The sequence below is a fragment of the Podarcis cretensis genome, assembly GCF_951804945.1.
Source record: "Podarcis cretensis genome assembly, chromosome: 8".
Classification (NCBI taxonomy): Eukaryota; Metazoa; Chordata; class Lepidosauria; order Squamata; family Lacertidae; genus Podarcis; species Podarcis cretensis.
Window position 1 is genome coordinate 59,790,646 of NC_137177.1, and position 14,574 is coordinate 59,805,219.

The 14,574-nt window shown below is 43.8% G+C and overlaps 1 protein-coding gene across 3 annotated transcripts in view; it reads left to right on the forward strand.

The window, feature by feature from the left end:
• The window catches only part of ZNF423 (zinc finger protein 423), a 311,689-nt gene that overhangs the window by 101,158 nt on the left and 195,957 nt on the right, over window positions 1-14,574 (forward strand). For all 3 annotated transcript variants that reach the window (XM_079988711.1, XM_079988710.1, XM_079988712.1), the window contains exon 3: window positions 2,498-2,698. In XM_079988711.1, coding sequence (XP_079844837.1) covers window positions 2,498-2,698 — 201 coding nt within the window. The remainder of the gene's footprint in view (window positions 1-2,497; window positions 2,699-14,574) is intronic.

The following is a 14,574-nucleotide window of genomic DNA, read 5'->3' on the forward strand; positions in this document are numbered from 1 at the left end:
GAACCCCACCAATAGTTGCAACACTGGGTTAGCAGTTTTGTGTGTGAAATAAATTGTATTTCTTGGCCGAGTTCCAGTTTATCAGTGTTGGTCAATGTTAACTGTCTTTCCAGCCTCAGAGATGGGAGCCATTGATCCATGAGTTGTTTTCTTAAAGGGATTATACAAATGGCAAACAATGCGCTAAAATCCTAATTTATAACTTGGAAATAATTCTCTCGACCATTAGCACGAGTTTAAGGGTTTCCCATGTTGACTTTCTAGAGAGCTGAGGATTTGTTTTGTGGGGTCTACTATGTGTACATGAACAGCCAGCTTCTAGGCTTTTGAGGCATTTGGGGCCCCTTGATCTAGAAACAAATCATTCTTCCAAGCTGTCTCCCAAATGCCTGATGAGAATAATGGCATTATTAGGGTGACAGGCTTTTGTTGGTCCCAAGTCCTCTACTGCTTTTCAAAGCCTTCCCGATCTGCAGATTTTTTTTTTAAGGTTAAGAAAAATACGAGCAGTTTGACTGTTGAACATCCTTGTTTTGAAATAATCAATGTTTTCTAAAAACCAGGGGTGAGATACCAATCAAATAAGATCCTGCATGTTTTGTTGCCACCAACCTGGATGACTTTAAAAGAGAATTAGACAAATTCAAGGAGGATAGGACTATCAGTGGCCACCAGCCATGATGACTATGCTGTGCATCTACAGTTGGAGGCAGCAATGCTTCGAAATACCAGTTGATGGAAACAAAGGGAGGTTTCTTGTGCTCAGGTCCTGCTCACTGGTTTCCCACAGGCATCTGGTTGGCCATTTTGAGAACAGGATGCTGAACTAGATATGCAATTGGCCTGATCCAGCAGGCAATTCTTGTGTTACTCATGGTAGACAGGTCTGGGGCCAGAACTGTGGGGTGGGTTGAGCCAATGGTAAATGGGGATACCCCTTTTCTTACTGTTTCTGCCACTCCTGTTTTTTTCTCTGCCTGTGCTGCCCCCATGAATTAGGCCAAGTGCAACATGAAATTTTACCCAAGGCTACCTGTTCCTGGTTTAAAAGCTGGACAATACAGAAGCCAGGTTGAATTTACATATTGATGCTTCTAGCTGCATGGATAGATTGCTGTACTCTGGGCCTGTGCCCAGCATTGCCTTTCTGCAGTTGATTGGATTATCCATTTGGTTCTTCTGCCTGGAGGAACCAAATGGACAATCCATTTGGTTTGGGGAAGGACCATAGCTCAATGGTGGAATAACCAATTTGCATACAGAAGGTATCAGCAGATTCAGTCCTTGGCATCACCAGGTAGGGCTGGGAAGGACCCTTACCTTAAACCCCGGAGAGCTGCTATAAGTCAGTATAGGCAGTGCTGAGCTCAATGGACTAGTGGTCTGATTCAGTTTAATGCAGCTTCCTATGTTCCTACAGACAGGGTTTTAGCGATAGTGATGGAGATTTCAGATTCACAGCTGCGCCATAAGGCTGCAGCACCATGGGGAGAGCTTTTAGGTGGACATTTCTCCTTTTCATCTTAATCAGCCTGCAGGTATTCAGCAGTGTGGCTTTTCTTTGTCCTGTTTAGCAAGGTAGCTCTGGCTGTTTCAGAAAAGTGCCTTCGAATATACTTTGATTTCTCTCTTCATTTTACTGTTTAGTATTTGAGTGGTCATTATTTTCTGGCTGGCGGAGGGGAATTAAAGAGTTGAAAAATGGCATGTTAGCCTTATTATTAGGCGGTAATTAAACCTCGTCAATTTTCAGTGTAGTGTAGAAATAATAATGGTTGAAATAATATCACTGACAATCAGCATTATTTTCTGTTAAGGGGTGAAATAAGAAAGTAAAGCATGTGTTCTATTAGAACAAAAGTGAGGAAGGAATAAAAATTAAAATAAATAGCTACTAAAGACATCATTGTGGTGTGCTGCTTAGAGGCCATTTAGATACACCCCCCATGCATGTAATCCACCTCCACTATAGACCGTCTCAGGTGCTGAGATTGGCAGAAGGGGCCCTCTTTGTAGTTCCTCCACCCTCATAGGCCTGAAGTGGGGTGGCCTGGGAGATGGCATTCCCTGTGGCAGCTCCCACATTGTGGAACTCTCTCCCACAGAGGTATATTTAGCACATTCACAATACAGCTCCCAGTGAATGGTGAAGGCACACCTCTTTGCCCCGGCTTTTGACACTTGAAGTGCATATTTTTAGGACCCACCTTATTTTTTTGATTGTAAACTGTTCAAAACCTTTTTTTTTTTTTTTAACATTGTGTTTTAATTTTTCAACCTGCCCTGGGACCTAAGGGTGAAGGGGTGAGTAGTAGCAGTAGTAGTAGTAGTAATAATGATGATGATGATGTAATTACTGTATTTTCAATAAATTGAAAGTGTGAAAGGGATCATAACAAAAGTGCCGTTATATGACTTGCTAACATAATCAAGTTGTTCCGTTTTTTGAAACTTCCATGCAATCCCAACTTACCGCAGCGTCTGTTCTTGCTGGCAGGAGGTCTTGGAGGGGAACTGGAGAATGATACGAGGGACAGCCGGGCCTTGGAAGAGAGGAACAGCATTACAAGCCAGGAAGAGAGAAATGAGGAAGATGAAGACATGGAGGACGAGTCAATTTACACCTGCGATAACTGTCAGCAGGACTTCGATTCGCTGGCAGACCTGACCGAACACAGGGCACACAACTGTCCTGGAGGTAATGTTAAACTAGCTTTACAATTCTGACAGGTGGTTAGCTGGGTAATTGGACATAGCAACAGCTTGAGGCCTCAAGTGAGATTAAAGAATTAATAATGTAATTTTACAGTTAATGTAATTTTATTGTGGTGCCTTGGGTAGTCTTTGTTCACTTCTTCTTAATAAAATTAAAATAAAAAAGCAACTTTGCTTTTCCAGTTGCAATTCTGACAGTAATTATATTAGATTATTAAAGGGGGAAAAACCCTTAGTGTTGTTTTATCTTTTTTTATATAAGCAATAAAACTTCTAGACAGTTTGCCTGTGAAACTCCCTCACCTCCTCACTCCCTTCCCACAATTCTGCGTTAATTCAGTGGAATTATTTTAAGTGTTCAAAACGCTGGGGATAGATCCAGAGTGTTTTGAGCCACTCAAGTGAGTGCAATTATTTCTGAAGCAAGGCGTTGTTGGGAATAGTTGGTCAGGCCTTGAGAAAAGAATGGAAAAGCATGCTGGGCATTTAGTTTCCAGGAGCCTGGAAACTCTGGGGCTGCCATCTAGGAATTTAAAATGAGATTCACGGAAGTTGTGGAGAGGTTGTCAGCAAACTTCTGTTTGCGAGACCTTGAATGCCAGGACGCTTGGGACTCATTGTAGTTCGGATATCAGCCCTTTCGAATCTGTTGCAACCTGGAATACCTGGGAAGGGTTGTAGCTTAGTGGTAGAGCATCTCAGAAGGTCCGAGACTCAATCCCCAGCATCTCCAGGTGGATCCCCCATCTGAAATCCTGGAGAGCTGCTGCCAGTGTTGAGCTAGGTGGACCAATGGTTTGACTTGGTACGAGGTAGCTTCCTTCTTTCCTCTCAGAAGGGGAGACAATTGACTTGGAAATGTTGACATGGCTCCATAGTCTTACCATTGCCACCAGCAGTCCTGAATCACCTGAGTGCAGAGTTTCTGGACTGCACTCTGGTGCCTTGTGTGTAACAGTGTCAGGGCACAGTGATTTGCTGGCTGAGGGCTAGTAAACTGAATTCTGGATGTCCTGTGGAAGAGTGGTTGATGATATAGATCAGTTACTTGCTCTGGAGTTGGTTGTGCTCTCTTGGAAATGCTCCTTGTCCTTGGGGCCCCAGGTGGCCTTGGTGGCTTTCTACCTGTTTCTGCTGGTATGTCAGCTACAGCTGTTCTTGCATAGGGATAGCTTGGCTATGCTGGTCCATACAACGTTAGCCTCGGGACTGAATTATTGCAATGCACTCTATGTAGGCCTGCCCTTATACTTGTTCCAGAAGTATATGGCTTGTGGCTGATGCTGAGGGAACTGCATTGTCTGCTGAGATGCAACTTAGCCAGGTTTAAGGTTTTGTGGTTAGTAAGTATCCAATGACTTATACAACTTATCAACCAGGACATTGCATTATTTTTTATATCCCTGCCTGATCACTAGGGTTATCTGTGTGGTACTGCATGCACTGGAGGGTCACTCTGCAACTGTTTAAAGTAGAGCCTTTAGTGCAGAGACGCCTGCAGACCAGCGCCAACAATCTCTACTTTATGGTGCATACGGAAAGCATTTTTATTTCAACAGGCCTTCCAAGAAGGGAGAGCATATTCACTGATAGGAATTGGTTCAGAGTACTTTATGAAAAAGATTTTCAGCTGTGAGAAGATTAGAAGCCTCTGTTTTTTGTTTAACCACAGTTTAGTGTGGCATCCAAAGCCTAAATGGTGGTTAATCTTCACTAAGGTTAGTTGGAACAAGCCACCACCAGGGGGCGGTGCTAAAAGAATAAGCTTGAAAATCCATCAAAAGGATTGTCATTTCAGGGTAAGTATTTGTAAAAGGAGGTGCCAAATAGATGTTTTTGAAGCGAATATGCTGTGTAAAGCCTGATAGTATTCCTCCCCTCCACCTACAGAATCTGCCCGGCCTTTCTCTCTCTGTGTGTATGCTGTGCCTGTGTGTCTGTTTATTCCAACATGGCCCTCTCCGTTTTGTAAATGTGTTTGACAATAGGCAGTTTCTTTCGGGAGCTGTAAAGTAGTCCTTGTTCATGACGGGAGGCGTGTAGCAGCTGACTCACTCACCCTTGATTAGGTGATGGTTGGGTTCATAGTGCTGGGAAGCATCTTGCCTTCTGGAGATGCAAGCAGAGGTGCACCAGCTGCTGCAGGAATACTTTGTACACATTAAGGAAAAGAACACATAAATGTTTTAGCACTCTGCCTCACTTGCCTATGCATGTGTTATGTCTGGGTAGAGCAAGCTCTACATAAAAAAAAACGGCAACTCTCAAACCCAGGTACAGTCTTAACCTCTTGCACATGGATTGGAAAATGGGTTGACAAGTTGTGTGTCTTAATTAGTGGTAATTTTAAGATGGGAAGATGGACCCACCCACCTTTACAAACACACACACACACACACACACACACACACTCATTTTACAGCTTTGTTACATAATCAAAGGCAACAAAACCCAAGAACTACAACTCCCCACTCTTGTAATAATATCAGTTCCTCCACAATAATGGCAGAGATTTCTATAAACAGAAAAATATGTATTTAAAGAAAATCCATTAAAACAGCATTAAAAATAAGGGAGCAGCAGAGTATCTGAAATCGAAAAACAGTGCACAGATACAAAATCTTCTCTCTAACCAAAGGTAGCACTTGATCTTGGCTGCTTCACACAAAATGAACCTGCCTGTTCTTAGGGATCATTTGGGAAGCCCTTCTCTGAGCTCCTCCTCCTCCTCCTGAGGTTAGAAGAGAGCGCCCAGAGAAGGGGGAAAGTTCTATGGCTCAGATGTGGCTCATCTGTTTTGCACACTGAAGGTCTAAGGTTCGATCTCTGCATCACCATTTGTAAGGTTCAGATAGCAAGTGATTGGAAAAACCCCTTTCAGAAACCCTAGAGAGCTGCTGCCAGTCAGAGCGGACAGTACTGGGCTAGAATGACAGTCTTACTTTTATAAGGCAGTTCCCTATCTTCCTATGTAACAGATCTCGTCCATGATGGTGCTCTGCCTTTCAAGTGCCCTCCATAGGTAACATTTTACCAGCTACAACCATTGTTAGGCTCTTGATCAATCCAATTTTATTTGCTTAGGCATTTGAATTTTATTTGCCCAGGCATACCCTTACGAAGTTAGAGTATTTGACACTGTGTTGATCTGTTTCATTTGCGGCTATGTTTTTGTTTTTAGTTTCCAGTCCTCTCATCACTGGTGTATGTCTTGTGGTTGATATCTATTACTCTACATTTTTGTGGCTTGTAAGCTGATTTGAAGAATCAAGATTGTGATAAAGCAAGATACTGAAATATAAATCAACCCCAGAGGCAACAAGATAACATGTGACAAAAGTGGTGACACGTTATACAAGTGGCTCCATGTGTTGGGCACAGGGGCTCATACCCCCCCCCCCAAGAGGAGATGCTCAATTGCGTAACTTTGGTGTGAATGGTTATGGCCCCCTGTGCGCTCATGTTTCATGCTCCTTATGTGGAGAAGGGCACATGCCCATACTTTCCCCACCACATCACAAGGATTTCAAGCCAACGTGTGAACCAGTTCCAAGTGTTCACAGCAAAAAGGAAGCAAGAGCTTTGGTACTGGAAGATCAAGAAATTTGAATAAAAGTCATATATCTGAATTTCTGACACTATCTGTCTTATTTGCAGGTTCTTGTCTGACAGAGTTGAGTTTATAATGCGTAGTATTTGAGTTAGCTTTCCATATTTCTATTTGATGCTGTTAAGCGTCTTGCATGGCTTCAGATCAATACTGGTATTTATTTGGGCCGATAATGTTGCATTTGCAGCTGATATAATATAACTAATGACTTCCTCAGGGATGCGGAAGTTTAGAAGACCCTGCAGCTTGGGAGCTGTGCAGGAACATAGACAATAGCTCCCAAAGAATAGGATACACCATCTATTTCAGTGGAATCCCTTAGAAATTCATTATAGTGCAAGAACGTTAAAATATGTGTTGAAATCAGTTGCTTTGCCCTGGCATGAAGTTTGCAGCCATTTTAGCCTAACCCTTTGGAGCTCCTTGTAACTCTCCTTCATTCACGGCTAAACCTCTGTTGGAAACTTTGACATCTCTCTCCATCTTATATTGGTTCTGTTCAGAAATGGGGCCCACACAACCAATCTAGTTTTTTCAGGTCTTACTGTGAAACTCTTTGCCTTATGATGCATAATGTTAATATGTGATTGTGGTACATAGAGGTTGTGCTGGAGGTAGCACCCAAGCAATTAAGTTCATAAACGTGATTAGCCCATAAGAAGTTTTACTAGCCCACATGGCCGTACATATTTATGTTGTTCATTTGCTGCACATTCATAGCTTAAATAGGGGACCAGGAAGGGAGAATTAATTGTTTAGCTCAAATACAATCACTTCCTCTGCACTTCTTCCAGGCTAAAGGTAAAGGTAAAGGGACCCCTGACCATTAGGTCCAGTCGTTGCCGACTCTGGGGTTGCGGTGCTCATCTCGCTTTATTGGCCGAGGGAGCCTGCGTACAGCTTCTGGGTCATGTGGCCAGCATGACTAAGCTGCTTCTGGTGAACCAGAGCAGCGCACAGAAACGCCATTTACCTTCCCGCCGGAGCGGTACCTATTTATCTACTTGCACTTTGACATGCTTTTGAACTGCTAGGTTGGTAGGAGCAGGGACCGAGCAACGGGAGCTCACCCCGTCGCGGGGATCTGAACTGCTGACCTTCTGATCGGCAAGCCCTAGGCTCTGTGGTTTAACTCACAGCGCCACCCGCATCCCTCCTCCAGGTTACCATTATAATATTGTGTAATGCTTGTATTGTGTGTCCTGGGCACACTCAGCCAAGGAAGGCACATGTGTGATGGTTCATTATTTATTGACAAAAGCACACACTTACAACAACGCCCAAGGTGCTCTGGACACACACACACACACACACACACACACACACACACACACACATGCTTCTAGGCAGTTGTCCCCAGGTCTGTGCCTTGCTGAGCAGTTACAGCAACAGTAGGACCTCGCCTTTCTCCCACTTATGTACCCTCCTCTGATGGGGTGTGTGTGCACAACCTGAGGCTTCTCCTAAATGGAAGTCAGCACTACTCTTTCCTCTCCAAGCCCCTCCTGGTTCTAGGAGACAGCAGGGCGGGAGATAGTGGGGATTTGACTGACCTGTCCCTCACTTGAACAGTCTCTCCTTCCGACACGTCCCATGCACCCATCTCCATTTCTGATGGCTCTGACCATTCTTCTTCTTCCCCTGGCACTGCCAATCCCCATAAATCACTGGCCCCCTCTTCTGGGTCAACTCCCTGGATCTATAAAATAATATTTATGTTTTTTAAAGCTTAATGTTTCAAAAATCTCCCAAGTGGCATCTAGTCTTACAAGGAAAAAACCAAGAACAAAAGCTCAGCCTAAAACAAAACACAAAGTTAAAAACCCATAGAAAAAAACCTGAAAAGTGGAAGATTCAAACACATAAAATAGGGTTGAATCTTATGGGTCAGGGAAAGCCTGGGCAAAATGAAACATATGCCATAGGCTTAGGTTATATACCACCACTGTGAGAGTAGCTGTAGCAATTTCTACCCCAAACGAAAATACCTACCCCAAACAAAAAAGCCTTGGCATTTACAGTGGTACCTCGGGTTACAAACGCTTTGGGTTACAAACACTTCTGGTTACAAAGTCCACTAACCTAGAAGTAGTACCTCGGGTTGAGAACTTTGCCCCAGGATGAGAATGGAAATCACACAGCAGCGGCACAGCGGCAGCGGGAGGCCCCATTAGCGAAAGTGCACCTCAGGTTAAGAACGGTTTCGGGTTAAGAATGGACCTCCGGAACGAATTAAGTTAGTAACCCAAGGTACCACTGTAGTATCAAAATCTCCAATTTTTCCAAAACCACCCCACTCCTTTTACTAGATACTTTGTCTCCCTTTCTGCATATCTCAGCTTGTAATTGTATCTATACAAAAGATAGTTAGAAGGCAACTGCGTTGCTTTAGATAGTTTATTTAAATATCCAAGTTATTTTTGTATACTTGTTCTTTGTGCTGCTTAGTCCAGGAAAACTACTGCCCCCTATTTCATACTCTTGATCATTAAAAGGGGGTTGAAGTCCCCATATAGGAACCCCCCCCCCCTTATTATGAAAGGGTAGGCAGAGTTTACTCATTGACCACCTTTCTTGTGAGATCAAATAGTGACTTTATTTGGACTGGTGGCACTGTGGGTTAAACCACAGAGCCTACGACTTGCCGATTGGAAGGTTGGTGGTTTGAATCCCCGCGATGGGGTGAGCTCCTGTTGCTCGGTCCCTGCTCCTGCCAACCTAGCAGTTCGAAAGCATGAAGTGCAAGCAGTACCGCTCCAGCGGGAAGGTAAACGGCGTTTCCGTGCACTGCTCTCGTTCATCAGAAGCGGCTTAGTCATACTGGCCACATGACCTGGAAGCTGTTCGCCGGCTCCCTTGGCCAGTAAAGCAAGATGAGTGCCACAACCCCAGAGTCGGTCACGACTGGACCTAATGGTCAGGGGCCCCTTTACCTTTACCTAGCATCTTCTCAAGCTGAGATATACACCAGCATCATGTAACCCCTTCACCCCTCTCTTTGTGTATGAATAGGGAATTGAGCCAGGAAGGTGCTGTTAACCCTAGCTTCCAGTTGTGCCTGGACCAGGATTGTATAGTTAATGACTTCTATGTGGCTTCATATTCTGGCTTGTTTGTAAGATAATAACCATAGTTTCTAGGTTTGGGAGGTAAAGGGAAGCTATGGTAAACCAAGGTACAGGGGTTGTGTGTGGATGCAGGAAGCCCGTGTCTGTTTTGTCATCTGACCATGACTGAACCATGGCCAATGCCCAAATTGCAGTTTAATATTTATTTATTTATTTACTTAATGTTTTTATTTCCACCTTTTCCTCAAGTTGGGATTCATGGTAGTTTCCAACATTTAAAAACATTATAAAATGCAAAGTAATGAAAATAATCTAGTTAAAAACAATAATTAAAATACATGAAAACAACATGTTTAGAACCAGTAATTAAGATACAGTTTCCCCCTGTACAGCAACCCAGTGATCAGCATCATCTGCTCCTTAGTATTCAAAGCCCTCTTTGAACAGGAAGATCTTAGCCTGTTGGCAGAAGGATAACACAGAGGGAGCCAATCTGATCTCTCTTGGGAGTGAATTCCGCAGTATATCGGAGCTGCCACAGAAAAGGCTCTCTCTTGCATCAGCTCCAATTGTGGCACCAAGAGAAAGGTTCTTACCTGAGGACCAGGGCAGGTTCGCAAAGGGAGATAAAATCTTTCAGGTAGTTCTGATTACTAACTATAATGCAGGTTGCTGTATCAGACATAATGGGCAACTGTACTTCAAGCTAATCAGAACTGGTGCATTAGCACCAATTTGAAGCTCCACCCTCTTTAAAATAAACAAGTTTGGGCAGCAGTTCAGACAGACTATAAAATTTAAGTTTGTTATATTTCACATTCAAAAACAACGCAATTTCTTTGCACTTGCTGTTGTTGCCATTGCTGTATGTCACTAGTTTTATATGCCCTGTTTGATGCTGACTTGTATTTTGTTGTCTATAACAAACCTTTGGCTTAGCAAAATGGGTGCAAGGTCTTTTCCCCCACCTCCCAGAGTGGAAGACTGGGACAGGCTTTTAGCCTGTTTTATTTATTAAATGATAGGAAGAAGATAGTGTTCCCTCAATTCCAGATCAGATTTCTTTTGCTTCTTCTATCCACACCTATTTTCCCACCCACTGGGGAAGGGTGGCGGCTTGTAAATTTCTGCCTCTCTGGTTTCTCAGCTTGAGGATGGAGCACATTAGCACATCAATGAACTGGACGATATGAGGTTACAACTGGGGTCCCTGAGCATTTCATGAGGTCCTCTTCTGTTGTTGAGAACTTTACAGGTTGTCTGTTTCAAGCAGCAGCTGAGCTCATTGTGGAAATCACCAGTGTGGAGGCGGCTGGTGCTTCTAAACTGCTGCATGGTAGATTTGATTATAACTAAAAGATTATTTTGGTAGTTAATCGTAAAATGCCTCGTTGCCTGATCACCAGGGTTTGTTTTCAGCATGGAATATATGTGCACATATATGTGAAATTTTAAAGGTTCCTGTATGCGCAGATTAAAAGAGTGGCGGTTGTCTTGCTACAGTACAGTACAGTACAGTACAGTACATACAACTGTTGATCTATATAGAGGCCTATAAATATATTAAGTGGTGCAATTTAGCAGCATTCAACAATCAGAAAGTAGGGAGGCCACTACTAACAGCTTTTGAATGTTTTGTTCAGAGGGAAACGCCATTGGCTCACTGATACAGCATCTGCTTTGGGTACAGAAAGTTTCAGTTTGAACCCCTAGCATCTCCAGGTAGGGCTGGGAGAGTGACCTGCCTGGAACCCTGGGGATCTGCTGCCAATCAGTGCAGACATTACTGGGCTAGCAGTGTTTGAAATTAGCCAGGTGCCAAGCGTATTTTGCACCTGGCTATTGACCACTTGTGACCAATGAAAGATGTCTGGGTGCCAGGATCTCCACCATCTGGAAGTGCATGCCTGGGGATCTTTGGATATTGACTGTTTTCACACTCTAATTCCCCATCCTGTAGAATTCTATCAGTTGTATTTTATCTGCATAATTGGAATGAATTTCAGGAACCAAAATGCTTTTTTCATGCTGCCTGAACAGGAGCAGTCACCATTAAGAAAAAGAGATCAGAATAGGCCAATATATATGTGGGCTGTCCCTGGATCAAGTGACTTTTCTTCTTTAGGTTCTTAAATCTCTTAACCTAGTTTAAGGTTGTCATCTGAACTAGCCAAATGTGCAACTATCAATCACAGTCAGCCCATCATTGCAAAATAAGACTTTAGAGCTGTCTTGGCCCCAAATGGCAACTAGACATTCTGTTTTGGTGACTTTAACTTTGCTTTAAGGAGCCATTTGGAGCCTAGGTTATATATCTGAGTTTCTAACACTTTGAGCTAGATAGACCAATGTATTGACTTGGTGCGAAGCTGTTTCCTGTGTCTATACTTATTTGCATGCTTATTTTGCCCTTCCTCTGATGAGTTTGGGGATGGGCTGTATGTAATCTACTGCCCATCTCCCCTCCTTTTTTTGTTCATCACAGCAACCTATGGGGTAGGTCAGGCACAGAAATTGTCATCCAGTGAGCTTCCTGGCTGAGAGTGCAGTCCTAACCATGCCTACTCAGAAGTAAGTCCTGTTGTATTCCGTTGGACTTACTCCCAGTTAGGTAGGGCTAGGATTGCAACCCAAGAGAGGATTTGAACCCAGAGTCTTCCCAGTCTGGTGCCACACGCTGCCATCGATAGCCCTAGCATCTATGGCATTTCTATTCAGTTTAGAGCTAGCTAAAGTCAGTGGTCATCACTGCACCTTTTGTTCCTGAATCCCAGAAGTTGGTTATACGTTGTGCGGAGCAATACTTCCTTTGTTTGTCCTGTACCACTGGGATCTTGCCTTGCGCAAGGCGCACTGAAGCAGATCTGTGTTCCTGCGCGACTCTCAGGATGAAGTTCCCGGTGGATTGCAGCCTTAGTTTATACAGCTGTAGCTGTAATGACCTGCTGGTTCTGCTTTATTTTTCTTTGGCTGGGAGAGAGTTCTGTTTTATTTGACAGAATCAAGTCCCTCCCCCTTAACCTGGCTAAGGTTTTTGCTTTTTCTTTAAAAAGAATCCCCCCCTTTTGCAGCAATGCAATCATTTCCCTCTTTTACAGTGATCTTTGCAGAGTGCATTAAATTTTACAGCTTAGTAACCTAGTAACACTATGCCAAAGTTTGAGGAGAATCCTGCCATACATTAAGCCAATACTGAAGGAAAGTTCAAATGATCTCCCTGCCCACCACACACGTTGAAAGAATGTGTGAAAGGGCAACATGGGACAAAACTCTCCCTGCATGTTGTTGTTGTTGTTGTTACCTGTCCTTTACCCTAAGGTCCCAGAATGAGGTTAGAGCATTAAAACACAATATTAAAAACCATTTAAAACAACTTACAAAAATAAACTGTGTCCCCAAAATTGAATTGTAGAGTTGGAAGGGACCACAAGGATCATCTAGTCCAACCCAGTGTAATGCAGGAATCTTTTGCCAAATGTGGAGCTTGAATCCACGACCCCAGAGTTTCATGCTCTACCAAGTGAGCTACCCAGCTGAAAGGCGCCCTGTGGAACGCCCTCCCACCAGATGTCTAAGAGAACAACAACTACCAGACTTTTAGAAGACATCTGAAGGCAGCCCTGTTCAGGGAAGCCTTTAATGCTTGACGGACTGATACTACAGACTCATCTGGTGGACTTGCCTCTGGGGCTGTCCCTGCATGCAGTTCTGCTTCTGACTCCTCAATCTCATCCCCTGGAGAAGGGGAATCTGATCCCAGAGATATGACAGCCAGGTGCCAGGCACTGGGTGTGTGTGTGTGTGTGTGCTTCACATGCTCAGTGAATGTACTGAGGGAGAAGTAAGAGACCGAACAATGCATGTAGGTCCCTTTTACACTATTGCCAAACGCTGGACATGTTGAGGAATAGGCCAGCAGGAGTCATCCTGCTCTCTCCACGTGTACACATTGTGGGGTGGGATTGTGTGCATATCCCTCAAGCGTGCCATAATCAAGTGTCAGCATGTGCAGGTTCAAACCAGACCAGTGGTGTGGGCCTTCAGAAGATGTTTGTTTGTTTTTGATCTGCATGGAGAGCTTGCTAGGCCAAGACCTTTCTCTGGTTTAAAATCTCCTGATGAATAGCTGAAGAGAAATAATGGGATTCAATAGTAGAGAGTTAACGGAATTCCAGGAACAGTGCTGTTATGCTTGATGATTAAGCACTTTGGTCTTGGCGCTCTCAGTCGATCTGAAAACGAAATACGTTCTGATTATTTTGTTTCCCCTCCATTATTGAGAGGACAGAAGTTCTGTCGCCTAATGGACTCCTGAAAAGCCGGTGGGGTGTGTGTGTGTGTGTGTGTGTGTGTGTGTGTGTGTGTGTGTATCAAGGGCATTCGTGCATCTTTGTCGCTAAGTGCCCAAGAAGTTTTCCGGAGGCGGCAAGTACCAGAGAGATACTGAACATCCGCTTCATGTATGCTTGGCAGCTGTGCCTTTATTCTAGGATGTAAGTCAATGTCATATTAGAATCACAGAATTGTAGAGTTGGAAGGGACTCAAAGAGTCATCTAGTCCAACCCCCTAGTATCAACATATGGCATCCTTGGATATCTGCTAAGGGCCTAGCATCCCAGAGTTGTCTCTTGAGTTGGGCCACCTTGTTGACCTAGGACATTTAGCCTGAAATTACTAAGTGGCAATTGCAGGAAACTAGGAAGTCAATATTTTGTAGCTTTCACCATTGCCCATAATGATGCTACACTGGGGCATTGTGGAAATGTCAAAATGGTGGATGACTTGCAGTCACCTACCACACTGACAGTAAATCCACTGGGTGGGTGGAGACCCAAGCCTTGGGTCCTTTCTGACCTTGCACCTGCTTTATTCTGAACTTGTGATGGATTTTAACTGAAAGCCACTTTGGGTCATAGAATAACTGTAGAGTTGGAAGGTCCACCAAGGGCCATCTAGTCCAAAACCCTGCAATGCAGGAACCACAGCTAAAGAATCCCCTTGTTTTAAAACCTCAAATGAAGGAGAGTTTGCCCCCTCCAGTGGTAGTCCGTTCCACTTTTGAACAGCCTTTGCCACCAGAAAGTTCTTCCTAATGTTTAGTCAGAATCTTCTTTCTTGCAATTTGAATCCGTTGGTTTGGATCCTTCCCTCTGGAGCAGCAGAAAACAATCTTGCTCCAT